A 23,819-nucleotide genomic window follows, 5' to 3' on the forward strand; every position below is an offset into this window, starting at 1 on the left:
AATATCCAATAAAAAATTAAATAAAAAAATGTTACCTCGAAAGAGATAAAATGCAGGACTTTTGAGCCACTTCTGCCTGCTGGCTACTTAGTCCTTATGAAAGTCACCAAAGGGAATCATTAGCCACTTTGCCTGTGCAGTGTTAACAGATGACACCCCTGAAGCAGCAAGGGTGTACTTTGGCTCTTGGTCTGAGATGAGACAGTCCTCGGAGGCAGGGAAGGCTCGGCAGCAAAGGCGTGCTGGTCCTGCAGCTCAGCTCCTCCTTTTCATTCAGTCCTGTCAGGGCCCACAGACAGTGCCAATCGCATTCATAGCAGGCCTTAGCTTCTCAGTTAAGATTCTCTGGAGATGTCCTCCCAGACACATAGAAGTGGGTTTCCATGGTGACTCAAAATCTGGTCAAGTTGACAATGAAGATTAATCACCATGACTCCCAAGGACAGAGAGAAGGTTCAAGAAGGAATATAAACAGATAATGTGACTTAACAAACAGAGCCAGCTGGATGGCTCTGTGGGCAAAGGGACTTGCTACCAAGTCTAACAACCCGAGTCTGATCCCTGAGACCTACCTGCACGGTAGAAAGGAGAGAACTGACTCCCCAGTGTTGACCTCTGACCTCCACAGCTAAGCCACGTCATGCCCACGCAATCCCCACCTCCCACATAAGTAACAAAGGTAATTATAACAAAACTTAAAAAAGAAGAGAAATAATGACAAGATGTTGAAGACGGAACTACCTGGGGCATGGTAGGGAACGTCAGAGCAAAGGATGCTGCAACCACAAAACCAACTTAAGGTCCTGACTCACACGCAGAACCATGCCTCTGCATGGGAAGCGCTAGGTATGGATGCATGAAGCTTGGTCTGCAAACGGGAGGACAGGCTGAAAATTCCATAAGTAGCTGTTAGGCTTCCTGGGTGTAGCACTCTGCCTGCTTACCCCCAGCCAACACACCCAGCCTGCCCTGCTGGTAAGGTACCCTTCCTGGAAGAGGTGAAGCTTTCTCTCCTGAGGACTGCATGAGAGGTGCCCTGTCCCGGCAGAGATGGGTGGCTGTAGAGAGGGACTGTGTGGATTCTTAGGTGAGGTCTTCTCTTTCTCTGCTCAGGAAGCCAAGGTTTATCTCCGGGACAGGAGTTGACAAGACCTGGGAAAAAGATCTTCCAATATTGGAGAATGCTCCAGAGAATGCTGCGGGAAGCCTACAGCGGACACGCCCACCGGTGAGCCTACAGTGGACACACCCACCGGTGAGCCTACAGCGGACACGCCCACCGGTGAGCCTACAGCGGACACGCCCACCGGTGAGCCTACAGTGGACAGGCTCGCCTGGGAGTATTGCTAGGGCAGGTTCCAGGCCCTTCTACCTGGCTCTTAACCCTGAGTAGAGCAGTAAGGTAGCATGGGAGACCCAAGAAAGCCCAAGAAGACCAAAGTGAACAGAGAAAACAGATGCTGCAGAAAGGGTAGAGGATGTGTGTGTGTGTGTGTGTGTGTGTGTGTGTGTGTGTGTGTGTGACAAGGTCTCTGCTGCATAACCCTGGCTGTTCTGGAATTCAGTTTGTAAACCAGGCTAGCCTTGAACTTGGAGATCTGTCTGCCTCTGCCTCCTCAGTGCTGGGATTAAAGGCCTGCGCCACCACTGCCCACTGGACATTTTTAATGTATAGCTAAAACATGAAATTTACCGTCATAACTGTTGGTGAGTGGGCAGCTCAGTAGTATTAAGTATATTTTCATTTTTGTGCAATGAACCTTTTCATCTCAAAGATAGTATTTAAAATCATTCTATAATTAATATCTTACTGGGGAGAGATAAGAGAAAAATTTGCATCTACAAAAATATAGAAGATACGCTAAAAATAGGAAGAGGCAGATCAAAAACTTGGGAAGTTAAACACATCGCAGCAAAAAAAAAAAAGTTGAAACATACAGTTAAGGAATGCTAGGCAGATGAACAAAAAGAAACCAGGAGATAAAATATAAAAATCTTAGAAAAGCAGAAGTTGCCAAATCCTTAGTCCTGGGAAGAGAAGGGACAAAGGAAAGACACAGAATGACACCTGGAAGACTTCCGGAAGAGAAGCTTTAGATCATCCAGGCCATGGGCCATGTGTCATTCTGGATCCGATCCCCCTCCCCTGAGGGCAGGATCCCTCAGGATCAGGCCGGGGAAGCAAGGCAGGGACTACTGGGATCAGGCCGGTGGGAAGCAAGGCTGGAACTGCTCAGGTGATGGAGACCTCAGGCAACCGGTGAGTGGGAAGCAGGTCTCATCCAACAGCTCATTTAACTGGAGGAAAATGAATGTTATTTAAACCTTTGGGGAGAGGGTACATCATTGGTCCAGGCCAGGATGCTGGGGATACCTGATTTGCATAAGGAAGAATTCCAGATGCTGCTGGGCTTGTCCTTATAAGGAGAGAGGACATTTAACCTGGCTACCAGGCTGCAAAGGTGGGGGCTCAGGTCTCTGTGTGCTGTGACATGCAGGCCCAGGGCAGGGAGGAGTGGTGGTGATCCTACACCTGCCCATCTCAGGAAGAGATTTCCAGGGTTTGGACATGCCTTGACCCCACTTTTGTTCCAAGCATGCTCCCCACCCCAGACCCACAGGCAAGGGATAGCCTTGACCAGGAGTAAGAGGGCAAAGACAGTCACCAAGGATGGAAACCTTCCTAAGAGAGTTAGAAGTCAGACATCAAAACAGACTAGAATATCTTCTGCCTCCAGAAAACAAGCTCTAATCTAGAATTCAGTTTGCAACCAAACTACTTAGAGTGAGTGCAGTGTGGAGATGTTTGACCCACCAGGCCCAGAAATGTTTATTTCTCTGACTCTTTTCAAGGAACTCTGAGAGCCTGTGCTCAGGCAAGGGTGGAAACTCAAGTCCACAACCAATGGAAGACAGCAGCAAAGAGAAGCCCTGTGAGACTAGTGTCCAGACGCCAGGGGCTGCGACCAAAAAGAAAGGGCTTTGGAGCATCTGGGCAGAGTTTACAGGATCGTGGAAAACCCTATGGGGGCATTAGTGGTGGATTTAAGGAAAAGCATATGCCACAGGGATAACTGTAATACACAGAAACAAACAAACAAGCAAACAAGCAAACACATTTAACCAGAAAGGTGGCATACGCCTGTAATCCCAACGTTCAGGAGGCAGAGGAAGACAGATCTTTGTGAGTTCAGTGCCACTCTGGTTGTTATAGTGAGTTCCAGCATAGCCAGGAATACATAGAGACTCTGTCTCAAAAATCACACACACACACACACACACACACGCGCGCGCGGTTTTGTCTCATCAAAACCTGGAGGGTGGAATGAGAGAAAACCTCTTCTACTGTGAGAGGTCAATTAATAACGTTCAGGAGTACAGATGCCTCCTGATCCACTGGAGCAGGATGGCCAGGGAGGAGAGCATCTTGGGGAGCAGGGCTGGGAGTATGGACAGGACTTGGCAGTGCTGGGTTGTATTATAAATGCTTTTTTAAAAAAGACCTTTGTATTGATTCTTTGTGAGTTTCACATCATGCACCCCAGTCCCTTTGTACCAACCTTCACCCTTCCAACCTCAACCAAAAATAAACAAAACGAAACAAAGCATAGAAAACCTCCCATCATGGAAGCTGTGGTCCCACAGTACACCCCACTGTCCATACATCTTCCCTTGCAAATGTTCTTCCCATAAGTCATTGGTTTGGTTTGAGGTCTCTGGCTTCTGTGACACCATCAATATTGGATCCTCATCGGAACTCCTCCTGATTATCCTGTTGTTGCGCTGTGTCATGGAGATCCGGCAGGTTTAATCAGCAGGCTAGGCCCTTTCATGCATCCCAGCTGTTCCTAGATGATACAGATTTTGGGGTGGACCAATTCAGAGCCCTGGATCCGGGCCTGGGTTGTAGCTGAGCGGGTCAGCATGCAGGCTCTCCTCTTATCTGCACCACCAGAGGGCGCTCTCCAGCACCACTCCAGTTAGGCCACCCCAGGCTGCCGTCAGCAGGAAGGAAGCAGGTCTCACGCGTTCTCAGACCAGCCCACTCGAACCCACACGTCCAAAGACAGCTCCTGTGCGGCCCGGCAAAGGTGTGAGAGCCCACTCTTCCAAGTGCTGCAGCCTGCAAGGGGCGGGGCCAGTTCTATGTCTCTCAGAGTCTCAGGGCTGGCTCCACAGTGTTGTCCGGGTGCAGGGCCTGCTCTTTCGAATGCTACACCACTGCGGGGGCAGGACTAGCCTCCCCGTCTCATGTCCTTGGCACCAGTTCTCCTGACTACCTTTCTTGTTTGTTTCACTTTTTATTTTTATTTTTTAAAGGTTTATTTTGTGTATATGACTACATCATTGCTGTCTTCAGACACACCAGAAGAGGGCATTGGATCCCATTACAGAAGGTTGTGAGCCACCATGTGGTTGCTGGGAACTGAACTCAGGATCTCTGGAAGAGCAGTCTTAACCAGTGCTCTTAACAGCTGAGCCAGTCCCTTCTTTTCCTAGCCAATCTCCTGCTTGGAGACCCTCAGCTCACATCCCCAGTCCCCTCCCTCCACATCCACCCTGCATCACCATTGCCCTCACTCTAGACATTAATCACTTCCTGTCACATCCTCCTCTGTAAACTGACCCCCCCCCAACTCCTTCAATACCAAACATCCCCAATGGAGATTGGGAAGAGTCTGTGTTCTGTCTCGCCCGTGTCGGAGGCAGTGTCAGGCTCTGTTAAACTGAACAATGCACTTTTTTCAGAACCTTCCACCAGGCTCCCCCACCACTTCTTTGCTCCCTAAAAACCCTTTCCTCCCCCCCTCAAACCCCTAGAGCTCCTGAGGCCTCGTGAGACTTACCTTCGGTGTCTGCTGGTCACTGCTTCAAGGTCCCAAAGATCCCTGTACCACCAAGGTCCCCACCATGAATAGACTAGAATATCTGGTTCTCCCCACCCCCACCTCCATCCCAGTCCCAAGGTTTTGTCCCAATCACCACGACACCTTGCCTGAGCCCCTGAGTTATCGATCCTTAGATCCACCCCCACGAGGCAACCCTGGGTGGCTCTGCAGCTCTATTCCGGGCCTTTCTCTCTCAAGGCCCTTGTGGCTTATCTCTGCTGAGTTCAGCATCCCGCATCCCTATATGATTAAAACATTTCTGAAGAGCCAGCTGGGTCCTTGCAAGAATGGGAAATAAAGTAGGTGGTTGGAGGAGGGGCACAGGGAGGGGGGCATAGGGAGGAAGCCATGGATATTGTCTGTCTGTCTTCTCTATATCCATTCGCTATTTATGAGCAAAGAGAGGGCTAGCCCAGAGACATTTGACTCCCAAGCCTTACAAAGATGAGTCCCCCCACACACACACACTAACGTCACTGGACAGGTGTCACATTACATGCTGACAGCCAGGAGAGAATCCTAGTCCCTTTGAAAACCACAAAGCAGACTTGTCCCTCCATCCATCCATTCCAGTGTCTCCAGGCCACCACAGCCCCCACCCAAACATCAGTCTCTTGCTATCACAGAGGCGGACTGGATTAGAACCAGGAAAAGACCAGGCCTTGACATCTCTGTCTGTGGAGAGATTCCTTGGCTGTCAAAGCCCCGCCCCGAGTCCTGGCTGTACTGACCAAGGCCTACAAGCACAGAGGGGAAGGCTGCGCTCAGCTAGATTTATGTTTCTCCCGCATGGTTCTCACATCCACTCTGCCCCATGGGCAGAGAGTGGGGTCAACAAAATCCTCTCCTCTGCCCCTTCCTTGACCTCAGCCTCGAGGTGACGTGATACAGCTTGGTCCTAGAATGGCATCACAGGGAGTTTCTATGAGAAGAGTCAGACCCCTGTACTGAGGGCCTGGGAGATGACCTGGTAAGAGTCTTGAACATTCTCTGTCCCATGATCCAGGATGCCAAAAGGTCCAAGTCCTGAGGTAAAGAGAGTCCATCTGAACTACCCCCTCCCCAATAGTGGAAATGGCAGAGGCCAATGGGCTGGGTCAAGACAAACCAGAATCAACCGGATCCCTGGAAAGCCCTCGGTCAGCTCACACTCTCCCACCTGGGAAGCCTCCTAGGCTCTGCGCACCAGCCTCCGTGTGACCATCGGGGGTCCCTGGGAACTCACATGGCTCCAGGCATCCGTATTCCTTCACGCGGGCCCAAGGCCTCCCTGCCAAGCCTCCCAGGCCTCTACCTTGCCTTGTTGGGCTGCACAAGAGCACCTGGCCCAGTCTTTCTTGTCAAAGTCCAGCAAGGGCTTCAGGTCACCCTGGGGAGTCCCCTTGCAGCTTCTCAGGAGGGTTTGATGGTCATCTAGACCTGGTCTCAGGATCCTGGCTCATGTCACTTCTAGGTCCTCAACAGTCTGCTTAGGGTGGCCCCCAGTGTCCACTCCAGAGGGCGATCATATCTAGCACTCCACTGCCAGGTACTGTGTTAAGGTGGAGACAAAGGGAGCAAAAATAGACATTGTCTAGCTGGAAAGATGGCTCAGCACTTAAGAGCACTTCCTGCTCTTGCTGAAGACCTGGGTTCAGTTCCCAGCACCCACGTGGTGACTCATGGCCCTCTGTGAGTTCAGTTCCTGGAGATCCGAAGCCCTCTTCTGGCCTCTGGCACTGCACGCATGTGGTGTACATAGTCACATGCAGGCAAAACACTCACACACATAGACTGATTTTTTTTTTAAAGATTTATTTATTATTATATGTTAGTACACTGTAGCTGTCTTCAGACACTCCAGAAGAGGGCATCAGATCTCATTATGGATGGTTGTGAGCCACCATGTGGTTGCTGGGATTTGAACTCAGGACCTTCGGGAGAGCAGTCAGTGCTCTTGACCGCTGAGCCATCTCTCCAGCCCTGATTTTTTTTTTAATTTAAAAAATAAATAGAAGCCTTTGCCATTTCTGGGCTACGTGCCCACCTGGCATCTCGCTCTGCGCTCCCTCTCTTCCACAGCTGATAGTGAGCACATGTTGCCTGGTGTCTCTCCCCTGGTGAAACTACTCACACGTTCCATTCACACTTGTATAGACTGCTGGCCAAATGGTGGAGGTGTGCCGTACACACCGGCAAGAGGCAATGATGGATTCCAGGAATGAGGCTGTGTGTGCTGGGGAGACAGGGTGCTGGGTCCCCCGAGGCCCAGGTCTGCTGCCTTCAGTGGGCCCCTGGTCCTGCCTTGGCTTTAGAAGAGTCCATATCTCACCCTAACCCTAACTAAGAGAGTGATTTTATATATATAATCACTCTCTCTTGCCAGGCTAAACCTGATGGGATGACCTACACCACACACACACACACACACACACACACACACACACACACACACACGTATTGCATCAATGGCTATGCAGGCGCGCCCCTGTGTTTTCTATTGTCATTTGCTGGGCTGACAGAGCCAAGTGCTGGCAGGATAATTGATACTGTCATTTCCACGGCCCATTACCTGCTCTCTATATGCAAATGCATAAACTAGATAGATGCCTCTACATCTTTATTATTAAACCACAAGCTGGTCCTTGGAAAGCCCCACAGTAGAAGCCCAGCGTCCATCTCGTTTGACTCCGTCAGCGTACACACATCCTCACACCCACAGCCACAGGGAACATTACAGAGCAGAGCCTTCAGCTTGCCCTCCCCTCCCCCACCCACCACAGCACCAGCATCCTCATCTGAACAGGGGGAGCTGTGCCTACTTCATGAGGCTGCTAAGGGGTCACAGCATTCTATAGCCCAATCAAAGGGACTGGTGGGGGCTGTGCCCTGTCAATCACCAGTCACCAAGGTCCCTTCCCGTTTGTTCTCTCCTCATGCGTGCTCCCTTTCCTCTAAGGCTTGGAAAGAACAGAGGGACGAAAAGGTAGGTGAGCCAGCCACTTCCTTCAGCAATGGCTGACGGCTGACAGCCATAGTGGAAAAGGGCAGTGTCAGTTTTGAGTCACTCCCCTACATCAGCAGGGGCCTTGGGATACGGAGAGTGAGTTTCGGGGGCAGGGCCCCACTACCTGGGTGATCACACTCCCACTGTCTGTGAGTTAGGACAGTGATTGTCCTTCTGGGTCTTGGCTTGTGCTCGTGTCCCTGGGGCCACCGGTCCATTTGCCTCCCCGGCTGACGCAGTAGACACCAGGAGACTACCTTGGCCTCTAGCCCTGTTTCTCTTCTTGGACCCTCTCCACTCGTTCACGCTGTTGTGACTGAACTGGTAGGTCCTGCCCGTCATTTATCACTGACTCTGGCTCCCAGCTTGCAGACTTCCCCCACCCTGTTCCTTCTGCAATCCTCCCCAGTGACGTCACTAACCACGCAGATGGTGACCTGGCTGGACCCTGACCTCCTCAGTCTCTGAGTGGCTGACCGTGATAGCGCATGCCAGCAGGAAATGCTGAAACAGCAGAGGCAACAAAAGTCACAAGTTCAAGGCTTAAACTCACCTTTAAATGTGCATTGGACGTTCGGTGTAGAATTCTCTACCTCCTTGGATGTCCCATTCCCAACAGCCTCACCTCTGCTCATCTCAGCCATCACCCACAACCAAGTCTATATTTAGCACATGACACCACTCCACCTTCAGACTAGCCAGTGCCCCCATAGACACCGCTCCACCTTCAGACTAGCCAGTGCCCCCATAGACACCGCTCCACCTTCAGACTAGCCAGTGCCCCCATAGACACCGCTCCACCTTCAGACTAGCCAGTGCTCCCATAGATACCGCTCCACCTTCAGACTAGCCAATGCTCCCACATTCTCCAACAACACCACGCTGCGACTCACTCTTCTCATCAGCCACTATGCTCAAGTTCGGCTTATCCTGTCCTATCTGCACTTCCCTCTGTAGGCCCATAGTTCTCCAGACAACAATATTTTGTGTTGGGTGCGGTGACAGACATCTTGGTACTTGACAAGCTAAGTCAGAGGAAGAAGGATCATGACTTTGAGACCAGACTGGGCTTCATTTCAGTCTCAAACCTCTCTTTAAATCTCACTAAGACCCAGCATTCCTTCATTTCTTATCACTGGGTAAAGCCAGCCACCTGTTGTCTCTGTGTCTGTGTCTAAGCAGCTGGTCATTGTTACATGATCTTTTCCTGGATGAACAAACATCTGCTCATCCCGTGTGGCGGTTTACATATGCTTGTCCCAGGGAGTGGCACTGTTAGAAGGTGTGGCCTTGTTGGAGTAGGTGTGCCACTGTGGGTGTGGGATTTAAGTGAGTATTCTACTAGCAGCAGCCTTCAGATGAAGATGGAGAACTCTCAGCTCCTCCTGCACCATGCCTTCCTGGATGCTGCCATGTTCCCGCCTTGATGATAATGGACTGAACCCCTGAACCTGTAAACCCAGCCTCAATTAAATGTTGTCCTTATGAGAGTTGCCTTGGTCATGGTGTCTGTTCACAGCAGTAAAACCCTAACTCAGACACCCCAGGTAAGCCACTAACAGGCCAAGTATGATTCCGTTAAAGCACAGACTGGTGAACCGATAAATTTAGTGGGCTTACCACACCATCAAAGGGTCTCACTGAAGTACAGATGAGACATCCCCAGAGCTGCATGGACAAGCATCTCTTTCAGTCCACCTTCAATATGTGCCTAGCACCTCCAGAGACCTCATAGCCAGGTGTGGCTTGGGCAGAGTCACCTACATCTGGGAGGGAGGTCTAGGAAGGAGCAGCTGGAATCTCAGGGGAAGGTCGAATGCCCCAGTTCCCTCTTCTGTTAAGGAATGTCAGCAGGCTCAATCCTGAGGGTTCTTGCATGTAGCCACAGCTACTCTGTTAAGTAAGATTCTAATGGCAACTGTGTTCCCAGAACAACGTTAAGGGAGTAGGAACCCGGCAGGCTGGTGCAGCCCTGGGCTCCCGCCACTAAACATCTCCAGCCCTGAAAACCCTCTCATTTCCAAGGTCAGCCTCTCCCCTCCCCACAATCATTTCAAAGCCTTTGATGTTTCCCCCAGCCTCCAGTCTCAGCACATCCCCAGTTCTCAGCAAAGTCTTTGCCTCCTGGCTGGAGAGCACAACAGCCTCTGGGAGAAGGATGATCATCAGCTCCCAACGCCAAGCAAGCCAACTTCTCCCACACAGCCTTCCTTCTGCTCCTGAGAAGGGTCGCTCACTCCCAGGGTTCTGTGCGGAGTAATTAGCTTCTCCCTTTCCTCAAGAGAGGTGGGCATGCAAGGGTGGGGGCTGGGATGGCCGTGACTGCTACTCCATCTCCTTCTAATCTTGGTCATTCTGTTGGTCATTGAGTTACTGTTAGAAGTCACCTAAGGGTATGGTGGCAAGCACCTTTGGTCCCAGCACTTAGGAGGTCTCAGAGGCAGACAAGTCTCTGTGAGTTCAAGGCCAGCTTGGTCTACCTGTGGAGTTTCAGGACAGCCAGGACTACATAGGGAGACCTGGGCTCAAAAATCAAAAACGAAACAACAACAAAAAACCAACCATATGTATATATTTAACAGAATTGTAGTAGTTATTTTTTGGCCTGTATGCTGAAGTGGGCGGGGCACGTTCTCACCATAGCACCCCCCATTTCAACCCATCTCAGTCTGGACTAACACAGCTCTGAATCCTGAGAAGCCGCCACCAGCGGCTGGGGAGGAGCTCAGTAAATGCTTGACTGATACTCAAGTGCTAGGAGATGGGTCTGATCTCCAAAACCCACACTAAAAAACAAAAAACCAAACACCCAGACAGAACAAAAACCAAACCAGGCATTGCAGCACAGATCTGGAATTCCAACACCAAGGAGGCAGAGACAAGAAGAGATCTCCAAGTCTTTTTTGTTGTTGTTGTTGTTGTTGTTTGTTTGTTTGAGACAGGGTTTCTCTGTGTAGCCCTGGCTGTCCTGGAACTCACTCTGTAGACCAGGCTGGCCTCGAACTCAGAAATTCACCTGCGTGCTGCCTCCCAAGTGCTGGGATTACAGGCGTGCGCCCAGAGATCTCCAAGTCTTGCGGCCAGTCAGTCTACATCACAAGCTTCAGGCCAGTGAAAGACTTTGTCTCTGAAAGCAAGGGGCACGGTGCCTTAAAAAGCAATCCCTGGGCTGGAGAGATGGCTCAGCAGTTAAGGGCACTCAGTGCTCTTCCAGAGGACCTACATTCAATTCCTAGCACCCCATAGCAGCTCACAAGATCTGGCCTCCTCTCACAGACAAGCATGCAGAAAAAAACACCAATGCATACAATGCACTCGCTTCCCCCATCCTCTACACCCACGTACTACTGGGCCTTGCAGATTTCACTGCCTAGATTCCTTCCAAATCCTCTAATGTCCACACCCATCCACAGGCAAGCCCCAGTGCTGTGGTCTTCTTACCTGCGTGGGCCGTGCTACCCTGGACCTATCCCAAGTCCTTGCGAGTCCACAAAGCCAGGATACCTTTGCAGAATGTGTTGATTACAGCGTTCCCTTCCTAGCCGTCAGAGGCTCCTCGCTGCGTTTGGTGAAAGCGGATTGCTGGGCACTCTGCTCAGCCCAGTAATAGGCTTTGCGTTCCTGCTTAATCTATTGACTCTGACTTTACACAAGTTACCTGAACCTGTCCAACACCTGAGGCACTGTGGCATTGAATGTGCCACTTATAGTAGTGCCTGCTACACAGTAGACATTCACCTCCGCGCCCCAGGGTAGGGTCTCCCTCTCTCTTCAGAGCCTTACATCACCGCGTCCTCTGTCCTCTTCCCCAGGCTCTTTACACATTTTCACTGACTCTTGTTTTCTTTCCCCCTCTGGCTCTTCGTTGCTCGTGCAACCCAAATGGGGTTTCCTTGGGGGAGCCCTCTGGAAGTCCCTGACACATACTGGCCATCAGCACAGCTGTATGTGTATTTTCCTGTCTTTATTCCCTTATTATTGTGCACCTGGAGTTTGGCCATTGTCACAATGGTCCTTCTTCCGGGGCTCCCTGATCTGCAAGTCACAAGTTATTTTTGTCAACTCTAGCATCTAAGCCACGCATGACGGGGCATGCCTTTGATCCCTGGACTTGGGAGACTGAGGCAAGTGGATCTCTGCAAGTTAGGGGGCAGCCTGGTCTACAGAGTAAGTTCAAGGACAGCCAGGGCTAGACCTTGTCTAAATAAGCAAGCAAATAAGTAAGAACAAAACAAAACCCTACAGCCGCTGGCCATGAACATGATATATAACAAATGCTAAGTGAATTCTTGACAGACAGACAGACAGACATAGAACCCTCTGGAATTCTGGTGCATAATCAATGCTTGTTATTCAAGGCATCATCTCCTTTGGGAGCATTCTCAAAAGTCCTCCACCATCCCTAGATATCTGAGCATTCTCAGGGGCCTCACATTTGGAAAGGTGTTTGTCTCTGAGGTAAGAACACATTTCTTTGTGTGTGTGTGTGTGTGGATTTGGATTTTTTTCGAGACAGGGTTTCTCTGTGTAGCCCTGGCTGTCCTGGAACTCACTCTGTAGACCAGGCTGGCCTCAAACTCAGAAATCCGCCTGCTTCTGCCTCCCAGAGTGCTGGGATTACAGGCGTGCGCCACCGGCTAAGAACACATTTCTTAGTCCACAGCTAGAGACCAAGATCAGTTTCTCTCATTGTCATTGCTGTCCAGACCCAGCAGAAACACACTCAAGACACACATTGAGAACACTGGTGCATCTGAGCCAGGACTGTCCTTGGGGTCCATTCAGCTGTTTCATGGGGGCTGAGAGAGGAGAAGAGAGGGGTCCAACCTCAATGTCACACAACAAGTTCTTGGTAGAACCTAGGGCTTTCCCGTGCTCATCGCCGTTCACTAGTTCTTGCATTTGATAAGCAGCAAACTCCATTGTGGCCAAGAGGCTCGGGCTCACACATCACTTGGCTGCAAAGAGATGGAGGCGACACCCTGGTGGTCACACCTCTCAGAGGGTGAGAGGCCACAGCAGAAGACTGTCTATGGCAGTCAGGATTACCTTGTGGAATTGGTGGGCCATTTGAGTGGTCCTTGAGAACTAGGCAGGGAAAAGGGCAGAGTGGGCACCTTAGGAAGAATCAGTACTGCCAGCCTGGGGCCTAGGGGTCAGGTGCATTTAGATAGTGCTACCAGGCTTCTGAGAGGGTACAGCAAGGAAGGAGCAGGGCAGAAAGATAGGTCTAAGGGAGTGAAGGGCCAGTAGGAGGGAGTGAGCTGGAAGCCAGCTGCCCTCGAGAGCCCCTTTTTTTGAGAGTTACTCTTCTCTCCGCCATTACTAACGCCAGGAGGGGATACCCCACCTCACTTCCCGATGCCAGAGGTTATATGAGATGTTACTTTCCCCACTAGACAGCAGCCAAAAGGAATCACCCATGATCAAGATGGACGACTGGGGCAGAGCCTAGGAGGAGCCAGCCAGAGGTGATGTGAAGGTTAACATAAAAGAAGCAGGCTCAAGGGCATAGGTGGTGGGGTCCGAGTGGGAGGTTCAAAGCCAGGGTCTGTGCTGTCTGTACCCTGACCCCATGCTTGAACAACCAAGTCCCTCATCAGCCTCTGTCTAAGCTAGAGGTTGCAGGGCCAGGCCAAACAGGGACTCTAGTGTCATTGGGCTCAGTCATATTTCCCACACTCCACCCCTGCCACTGCTCTGCATCCGGGCCCTGCGTATCCCTCACCCACCTAGCTTGGTCTCATGGGCTAGGATTTATGAGGGCTGCCCCGCCATGGGCCCTGGGGTAATAAATCAGAGCAGAGCCTGTGGGTGTGTATAAAAGAAGGCTCAGGGGGTCTGGGCTACACAGCTCTTAGAAAGTCTTGGATGAACCAGACGGGCGGGAGCAGGATGCCTCTCTGGGCACTCTTGTTACTCTGGAATTCTTGTACCTTCGGTCTCCCGACAAACACCGCTACCTTTGGACGGTAACTTGGGCAGAGAAGGGGTGGCAGGGTACAGGAACTGGCATCTTACTAATGCTCTCAGCTTTCGATTTGTCGGGTCATCCAGTCCTTCTGGCCAGTGAGTCAGGGATGTCTGATCCTGCTCTGACAATCTGAGCAACTAAACCCAAAGCTACACCGCCATAAATAATTAGGCCTGGGAGGGTTTTCTTTGGAGTCTCATCCAGAGGATGGGGAACTCAGACGGTTGGTTACAACATCCCTGGTCCTTAAGCTCCCAGTGCAATGGCGGAGGAGGACGTGTGCGTGCTTGCTAAGGCTCCGGGGCAAGTTAGTTGCAGCTCCTCTAGTTTCCCGGGTTAAATTCTGCTTCACTAGCAGCAGATGAAGCTAAGCTCACCAATCCTCTGTGCGCCATTTTAAAGCGGGAGGGTAACAGAGCCGGCTCCGTGGGCTGCTCTGAAGAGCTGGTGAGATGATATACATTGAGCTTCGGATGCCGTACGCACAGGGAATGGGGACAGAAGCCACGGCCACAGCATGGATTGTCACGGAGTGTAGTAGAGGGGAGGCTCCTGGCAGCCCCATGCAGGGAGGATGAAACATTCATTTAGCGCAGTTCCGGGGCTGTGGGAACAAGGTTTCTTGAGGCAGGTGCAGGGAAGAGGCAAGTCTAGGAGAAGGCTCACCCAGAAACGGTCTGCGGACGGAGATGAGGAAGTCCTGAAAGATTGGTAAGAGTTGTGAATCTGCTTGGTACTTAGAGTTGGTGGGTTGCTTTCATCCTAAATCGAGTCTCCCAGACCTCAGCGCCCATTTTGCAGATGGGGATACTTGAGGTGTCCTCGAGGAAGGTCTGAGGGCCTCCCTGGTCTTTGTTTCCAAAGCCCCGCCCCAAAGCCCCGCCCCCTTGATTCCAGGTTTGCAGGGAGCAACTGCTGAGCTGAGAGTGTGATAAGAGGTTTCTGCTTTCAAGCATCCCCCCTCCACCTCCTACCCCTCACACCCCCTCCACCAGGACAAAGGCCAAAGGAAGTAAGCGCATGTGCATACGGCAGGAACCGTGAGATCTGCTACAGGGCGTGGGACTCTGTGCTACCTGCTCCGTGTAAAGAATTGTGCAGGTCTCCTTGAGGGGCTGAGCAATGGGCTTTCTTCTCAAGGCCATTGCCTTACATACATACACACAAAGTCCAGCCTCCAAGCAGAAGGCAGCTCACTTAGCCTGAGCTGTGACTGGGCAAGAGAACCATCAAGGTGCCAGAGGATGGAGAGTTCAGAGGAAGCTCAGAACCACACAGCATGCCCACAGCATCAGGTGCCTCTATCTCCGCTATCCCCGTAGGCTAGGCTTGTGGGGGGCACTCAGGGGAAATGGACCCATGCATGGGCTGGCATCCTTGGTGACAGCATCTAGTATGGGCTCGGGTCATGCCTTGAAGGACTAAAGACCTAGGAGAGGAATAGAAGGGGGCTTTATGGTTTTTTTTTCTTTCAGGACAGAGCCTCACTATGGAGCCTAGAAGTCAGTATATAGCCCAGACTGGCCTCAAACCCACAGAGATCAGCCTTCCTCTGCCTCCTGAGTGCTGAAAGGGGTTTTCTAAAACAGGAAGGGCTGTAAAGTACAGCAAAGCCTGGGTCTTTTCAGGAAATGGCAGGGAATAGACCCTTTTGGATATATATATATCCTTCTTTGTAGAGTGGAAAAATAAAACACACCCATCTGGTGGAATGGCTGGGGTCAACTAAAATAAAAGTGGAAATACTTGTAAGCCGTGATAGGACTAAGTCGTTTCTGATGGAGATTACACAGATAGGTGTGAAATATGGGCAAAGCAGGGAAGTGAGGGCACCAAGCGCCAGGAGGAAGGTTAGGGCTCACGCTGGAGAAGGAGGAGGGCTCTCTGGATGTCTGGGAAAGGCCTGACCCAGGGCTGGCGGCAGCACCTTCCCCCAGTTTCAAACAGTCTTCAAGCTTGTCTGGCCCCGGCAGCCCTAGGTAGGAAAGACAGACAGACAGAGCATAGACTATCTCCGTTTGGCATTTCTGAGTCACCTTCATCCCTATGAACCTTCAGTGTCTCTGCCGGAAAACAGGGAGCGAGCTGTCATGCGGTTTGTATGAGGGAGGGCACGTGCCAGGCAGCTGGCCTGCCGCCAGGAGCAGCTCAGCAGGCTGCTGTTCAAAATTAAATCTCTTGAATTTCGTCAGTCAGTGATGATTGGAGGATAACTGATGTGAAGTGAGGAGGTGCCTCGGGATTCAGGCCCAAGACACATCAATCCCCAGGTGAGGTGCACAGGCAATCTATAAACACTGGCCTATCCGAGTGAGGCTGGGTTCAGTGGCTACCTACAACCTGGCTCTGTGATACCCCAGGGGGGCACCAAATCCTCCAGCCTGCTGTGGGCATCTGCTGCCATCTACAGGCCACCAGTGGTACTGCCTCCCCTGCTGGTCAGGAGATGGCAAGAGACCTCTTGCCACTATCCAGAACAGTGAGGCCCAGAGTAAGGTGTTCAGTACATGATGATGATAATGATGGATGGATGGATGGATGGATGGATGGATGGATGGATGGATGGATGGATGGATGGATGCTGGATGAGTGAACAAACTGCCTTATCTAACTAAAATAAGATAACAGGAGGGATTTGGGAATTATTTAGTACCAGAATAAGTAAATCCAAGAGGCTTGTACATTCTCCTGCAGAAACCCCAGGGCACAAAAAGCGATTCGTAATTGCATGAGAGAGGGTTAGCGATAGACTCACCAAAAAGCCAGGCAACATCTGGGCTCTGCCAATGTTGGAATACTGTATGACTCTTCTGTTTTCTTTCCTCTACCCTGGAGCAGAATCCTGCTCAAGAAAATGCCCTCCGTCCGGGAAATCCTGGAGGAGCGGGGAGTGGACATGACCAGGCTCAGTGCTGAATGGGGTGGATTCACCAAGAAGTCTTCCTTCAGCAATGTTACTTCCCCTGTGGTCCTCACCAACTACCTGGATGTGAGTCCTGGCTCATCCACTATCTCCTTTTCTCTCTGGGACTAGCAGGCCCCCACTCCTTCCACGCTGTGTTTGTCTGAGAGCCAAAGAGCACCTGAACCCCCTATAGAACTCCTATGTACAGCTGAGAAGTCTGGTGGGGAGGGGCTGTTGTGATTGTTTTTGTTATTTGTTTTGTTTTGTTTTGAGACAGGATCTCACTGTGTATCCCTGGCAAGCCTGGAACTCACTATGGAGACCAGGCTGGTGACAGCACCTATGCTGCCACAGTACCAAGTATCAGATGTAGGCCTGGGGGATTGACAGAAAACACAGACATGGGTCATTCTGTAAGGAGAATGCCAAAGCTTTACTGAGGGACCAGGAATATATATATTAGAGGCCGGGTGAAAAACAACAGGAAAAAACAATCATAGACATAGGTCAGGCACCTGGGAAGTCTCTACCACACTGGGCAGGAAAACAGGAATCAAGCTAAGCCGCAGGATGTTTTGCTCTCAGGAAACCTGTGCAAACAGTTCCGCTAGGGGTGTTGAGCTAAGCTCACCAGTGCCCAACAGGCTGGCCTCGAACTCACAGAGTTCTACCCGCCTCCCAGGTGCTGGGATTAAAGGCATGTGACACCGTGCCCAGCTATTTTAACTGCTTTGATTAGACTTCCGTGCCCCAGTGAGCCTCCTGTATCCCAGGACAGCAGAGGACAATGCAGAGTCCTCACATCTCAGCAAAATAAAAGCCAAGAGCCAAAAAGGGGACCAGGCAAGGCCCCCAAACCCGGGGCCCCCAAGCCCTGGGTCCCCACATTCCTTCTGCTCCCCACAGACCCAGTACTATGGTGAGATCGGTATTGGCACTCCACCCCAGACCTTCAAAGTCATCTTTGATACGGGCTCAGCCAACCTGTGGGTGCCCTCCACCAAGTGTGGCCCCCTCTACACTGCTTGTGGTAAGAGTCAAGCCTGGGGGGGGGGGGGTTGGGGATTTAGCTCAGTGGTAGAGCGCTTGCCTAGCAAGCGTAAGGCCCTGGGTTCGGTCCTCAGCTCTGTTAAAAAAAAAAAAAAAAAAAAAAAACGCCCCTCCCCCAGCGCTGCCTGCTGCACCTGTGAACTCCTTTCCCTCAGCCCCACACCACTGAGCCGAGGAAGAGAGAGGAAGGGCCTCTCATCTTTCTGAATTGGTAACCAAGATGAATAAAGCCAGCTTTGGGAAGCGCCTGGGCACCTGGAAGGCCATTTGCCAGTGTCCTAAGCATTCAGACAGGAACAAAGTTGTAAACCAATGCCCTCATGCTAAGTCCTTACTTTGTGCCCAGAATCCACTTTGGCACCATACCAGTGTTAGCAATGGCTTTAGAATTCTTTCTTTGAAACAAATGTCTCAAAAGCACAAGCATATAAGACAAAACCAAGAAACACCGTCCTTTACTGGTAGGCATTTTTCCCCAAGCTGGGGACTCAGAAAACTACACACACACACACACACACACACACACACACACACACACGCTCATGTCTTCAACCATACTAGCCATGTCCCTTGTCCTGCCTCTGAGCCTTCCATGTAGGTCAAACGCTCTTGTGCTGATTGAGGCCTGGGCCCCTCTGCTAGGGATTCACAGCCTCTACGACTCCTCGGAATCCTCCAGCTACATGGAGAATGGGACCGAATTCACCATCCACTATGGATCAGGGACGGTCAAAGGTTTCCTCAGCCAGGACGTGGTAACTGTAAGTAGGATCACCCCTATTTACACCCGTGGGGCCCATGCGGTGCTGGTCGGGTATACTCCAGCCCTGCTCAGAGCCTGGGAAGTTGAAGTACAACCTCCTTGGCAGCTTCTAGCTGCAGCTCAGACAACCAATTGCAGTAAGGCAAACAGGCTGACACTGATGAACAAGGCTTTGCATCTAACTTGCATGTGGGCGTGCCTAAACCCCACAGTTTCCTTCCTAGTAACTTTGCTAGTTGAGGCCAGGCTTGGGGTATTGAGACTAGGGATTGTGTCAGGGCAGTTTCGATTTCTTTCCACCAGTGTTTAAGCCTTTCCTGTTCTGGCGTCTCTCGGCCCTGTTGTGCCAGAGGAAAGGCACATAGAGGTTCCGAGGAAATCAGTATGACGCCTTCCCTCTCACCATGCCTGTGGGACCTGGGGGAGGGGCAGAAAGACGCCCTGGTTACGATGAGGTCATCCTCAGCCTTGGCTGGTGGGGCTAGCATGAAAGCAGGCCTCTGGGAAGGTGCGGGTCACCTGTCTGACAGGACCTCTTTCTCAGCCTTTATTCTTGAGAGGTTCTGTATAGACTTGACAGGGATAGTCTTACCTTAACTTCTGTGCAGAGCCTGTGTATCTCTGCTGCCCTGGTATGAAATCTGGAGCAGATCCCAGCCAAGGTTGGGCAGTAACCTCTGTCCCTTCTGGTTCTTCTCACAGGTGGGTGGAATCATTGTGACCCAGACCTTTGGCGAGGTCACCGAGCTGCCCCTGATACCTTTCATGCTGGCCAAGTTTGACGGGGTTCTGGGCATGGGTTTTCCTGCTCAGGCCGTCGACGGGGTCACCCCTGTCTTTGACCACATCCTCTCCCAGGGGGTGCTGAAGGAGGAAGTGTTTTCTGTCTACTACAGCAGGTGGGCCTTTGACTCCAAGGCCAGGCCAGGGAGGGGTGGAGAGCTGGGAGAACTGCAGAAGTCTGGTCCAGGATTTCCGTGTTTCTGGTTAGGTGGTCTTCAATCCATATGTAGAACCTCACTAGCCAATTAGAAACGATGGAAGTCAAATAGTCGGTCCTCAGGGACCGGCCACACAGACACAGCCAGCTTCACGCCTTCACTGGCGCCTTTGTTTATCTGTTCTCTCATTGATCCGGCCAGTGCTCTGTTACCATGTGCTGTGGTAGGCGCCAGGGGTGCACAGAGAACAGGCCAGCCCCTGCCCTCCATCCTCACAGAGCTTACTGCCCAGCAGGGGAGACAGGAGACACAACACAATGAGCGCCATTCTGAGGCTGCAGATGGTTTTCAATTCTAAGCCAGGATTCTGGGCAGTTTAGCCAGCTTTGGGGAAGCTGTAGTCAGCGCCCCTGCAGGGCTGGGATCTGCTGCCAGTGGCTGGGCTTAGAAAGATGGTCTGAGCTGGAGGTAAGATCATTACGAGTGAGAATAGAGGCCAGGGTGGTGAGAGTGGAAGGGAGGGGTGGCCTAGAACAATCTCAGAGGAAGTGGGAGTCTCTGGATCATGACTGGAGCAGACTTCTGTGCAAAGAGAGGGGTTGAGCAAATGACTCCACTCGGAGGCTCCTGTAGTCAGTGGTCTTGGGACTGTGTTTCAAAGAAACCAGAAAAAGTAGATGTCAGAAAGGGGCAGGGGGGTTCCACAAAAATGTGGCCTGCTCCGGAAAATTCAACATGGAAGGAGATGTGGGGCAGGGTGTGGGTGAGATCCAGAGAGAAGCAGGAAAAGGGAGATGGGTGCTCTAAACTCTAGAGGATGCTTGAGCAATGCTGTGGGTGGAAGGAGAGCCTCGGGAGGACTGAAAATGTGGAGAGCACATGCATGGGGCTCAGAAGCAGGGGCGAAGGGATCAGGATCCAGCAACAGGTCGCAAGCAGGCCTGGTAAGCCTTGGGCTCACCTTGGCCTGGGAAGAAGGAAGATCTAGCTAAGTCACTGACTCTTGCACGGAACCTGTGCACACCTACCCCATGTACACATGTGCACATGTGTATGTGCTGAATTCTAAGAAACTGCTTCATCTATCTATGAGTACCTTAAAAACCAGCCCAAGGCAGCCCTGGCTGAGGGAGCCTCGTGCATGTGGAGAGGAAAGTGAGTGCGGTCAGCTTCGGCTGGGAAGGAGAGCCTGGCTCCAGCCACCAGGTGTCCACCAAGGTCTCACCATCTGGTGACTCAGTTACCAAGAAGGTGGAGAGAGGAACCCCGTGTGGCCCCAAGTTCTCACACTTCCCAGACCCTTATCCCAGAATCATCCCCACCACCCCCACACTCTCCGCTCATCAGGCCCGGGTACACTAAATGTCTGCCTTCTCCCTAGTCTGCCCCACACAGCTGAGAAAGGCACGATTTGCCACTCGTCTGCATCTACCCAGTGTCCTTGAACTAGATGGTTTTCTAGGGGCAGACGGACATCCCTAGAAATACTTCTGTTACATTTAGTGAGGGTCCAGCAAGGGGAGACGTGATGGGGTCTGTGTGCCTCCTGATGGCCGCTTACAGTCTTGTCATCTTCGCACTAAACCCTACCTCTACCCCAAAGCCCTCTGCCCTACCCTGCACCAGACTCAACTTTCCCTTGCCCCTGCATCCTGGGCGTGTCTCTGACTTCGGCTGATCTTTCCCTTAGGGATTCCCATCTGCTGGGCGGCGAGGTGGTGCTGGGGGGCAGCGACCCCCAGCATTACCAAGGCAATTTCCACTACGTGAGCATCAGCAAGACTGGCTCCTGGCAGATCACGATGAAGGGGTCAGCAATCGTAACCCTCCCAACCATCCAAACGGATGCCTCTGTGTGATCGCGGTGGGATGGGGATGGGGTGTGTGTGTGGGGGGGGGGTCACACTCCTTACAGCACAGCCATCATCTGCTCTCTGCTTGCTCTGTTCAAGCTGGGGGCATGAAGATTTGAGGGTGGGAAGGAGGGGGTCTCGGGGAAAGGAGGTGGCGTCTGGAGGCTATGTGTTGATGGCAAGGGACAGTCAGCGCCTTTTCCATAGCACCTCAGCTCTCCTCCAGTTCACACCAGACCACTCATGTGGCCTCCGGTCACTTCCCTAAATTGGGAAAGACATACAGGCGGGGGGGGGGGGTGCCTCACAGCTTCCACCTGCCTGCCTCGTCTGTCCGTTCTGTCTGCCTGTCTAACTGCAGCCTCTGCAGGGTGTCTGTGGGCTCTTCCACCTTGCTGTGTGAGGAAGGCTGTGTGGTAGTGGTAGACACCGGTACATCCTACATCTCGGGCCCCACGAGCTCCCTGAAGTTGATCATGCAAGCCCTGGGAGCCAAGGAGAAGAGAACAAATGAAGTAAGAGATCCGTGGGGAGCTGGGTGGCAGGGGGTGAGGGGGTGAGGGGGGGTGGCGGCAGTATGGCCAGGCTCCAGCCTGCAAACCATCCAAACAGCACTGGGTCAGAAACAAAGCTTTTCCCTGCTCGCCTCTCCCTCCCTGAATGTATGGCGTGTCTCCCATAGACGGTGACCAGGGACTGTGCCCAGAACTCTCTAGTCTGCCTTCCACACTGACAACACCTCTCTTTACTCCCCCAGTATGTTGTGAACTGTAGCCAGGTGTCCGCCCTCCCCGTCATCTCCTTCTACCTGGGAGGCAGGGCCTACACCCTCAACAGTATGGACTACGTGCTCCAGGTGAGGCTGTGAGAAGGGTGGGCAGGGGCCACTGAAGGGGCACAGGTGTAATGTGCAGAGCTCCTAGCAGAATGTGGCTCATGTCACCTGGAGAATCTTTAGCCGTCGTAATACCCAGGCCACGTCTCGCCTAGCAGATCAGCAGAGTCCATTATGGAGCTAAGCTGTGACTCAGTGACAGCCCCCTCTCTCCATTACTGAGTGGCCCTCTTTCTAGCCCTCCGTCCTTTTCATGCTCTTGGGCTTAGAGACGTCCAGTGACTTGTTTTGGGTCAAAAGCTAAGCGACACACCCTTTGCCTGATAACCTACTACAGTGCCTGCTTGCCTCAGGAAGGCTGGGATTTGGGATGACTCTCGGAGGATGGGGGAGGGGCGGGAGGCAGACACTGAAGCCAGTTGCTCCCGTCTGGTGGTGGGAAGGGGTGGTGTGGTGGTCAGTAGAGCAAGCCTCCCGCTTCTTGCTAGTATCCCTACAGGAATGACGACCTGTGCACATTGGCTCTCCAAGGCCTGGATGTCCCTCCACCCACCGGGCCTGTCTGGGTCCTGGGTGCCACCTTCATCCGCAAGTTCTACACAGAGTTCGATCGGCATAACAATCGCATCGGATTTGCCTTGGCCCGCTAGGGCCCTCTGCCACCCAGTGACCCTAGGCCAAGTCAAAGCTGGTGCTCCTAGGGGCCTTCTTGTCTGGCCTTGCCCCCAACATAGGGACACTGGACACAGGGCCCCTGAGGAGTGCTTGTCCCCTTGCCTGCACTCACCTGTCCCTGCTTTAAGGAAAAACAGAATAAAGCCTTCATGTTTACAACCTGTTTTGAATGGGTTCTTTTGGGTTTAGAGAATGAAGGACAGCTACATGGTCACATTTGGAGAATACTATGACAGATGAGGCTGGAGATGTAGTTTTATTGGTAAAATACTTGTTTTGCAAGTGTGAGAACCTGAGTTTGATCCCCAGAATCCACATTAAAAAAACAAAAAAGCTAGACATGGTGGCAGATGTGTCAATCCTGGCAACCAGGGTGATAAAGACATGTAGAGACAAGCAGATCCCTGCAGCGTAATACCTTGGGAATGAAAATTGAAGCCGGGTGGTGGTGCGCACGCCTTTAATCCCAGCACTTGGGAGGCAGAGGCAGGCAGATTTCTGAGTTCGAGGCCAGCCTGGTCTACAGAGTGAGTTCCAGGACAGCCAGGGCTACACAGAGAAACCCTGTCTCGGAAAAAAAAAAAAAAAGGAATGATAATTGAAGTTGTCCTTTGGCCTACACACACACAGACACAGAGAGACAGAGACAGGGACAAAGAGACAGACAGAGAGACAGAGAGACACAGAAAAACACACAGGCAGAGACATAGAGAGAAAGAGACAGAGAGATGGACAGAGAGCCAGTGAGAGATGGATTAGAGGGAGAATGTGACAAAACAGACACACACATACACACACACACACACAAATATTTCTGTGTGTAAGGTTGATGGCTTCCATCTACTGTCAACCAGATTCACATAGAAAATTTTCATACAACTTTGGCTGGGGAGTTTACAAAGAGATAGGCCCCATGTCCCCTAGGCCAATGGGGAGAAGCCTCAGGGC

The 23,819-nt window shown here is 51.8% G+C and overlaps 1 protein-coding gene across 1 annotated transcript; it reads left to right on the plus strand.

The window, feature by feature from the left end:
* The first annotated feature begins 722 nt into the window (after positions 1-722).
* Ren (renin) lies at positions 723-22,970 on the plus strand. The gene is made up of 12 exons (XM_052201063.1): positions 723-751; positions 1,114-1,309; positions 3,956-4,091; positions 13,676-13,847; positions 16,688-16,838; positions 17,661-17,784; positions 18,447-18,565; positions 19,270-19,466; positions 21,199-21,318; positions 21,732-21,876; positions 22,119-22,217; positions 22,685-22,970. The coding sequence occupies exons 1-12, from the start codon at positions 723-725 to the stop codon at positions 22,844-22,846; spliced, it is 1,650 nt and encodes a 549-aa protein (XP_052057023.1). The 3' UTR covers positions 22,847-22,970.
* Positions 22,971-23,819: the final 849 nt, after the last annotated feature.

This window comes from Apodemus sylvaticus, chromosome 12 (genome assembly GCF_947179515.1).
Source record: "Apodemus sylvaticus chromosome 12, mApoSyl1.1, whole genome shotgun sequence".
NCBI lineage: Eukaryota > Metazoa > Chordata > Mammalia > Rodentia > Muridae > Apodemus > Apodemus sylvaticus.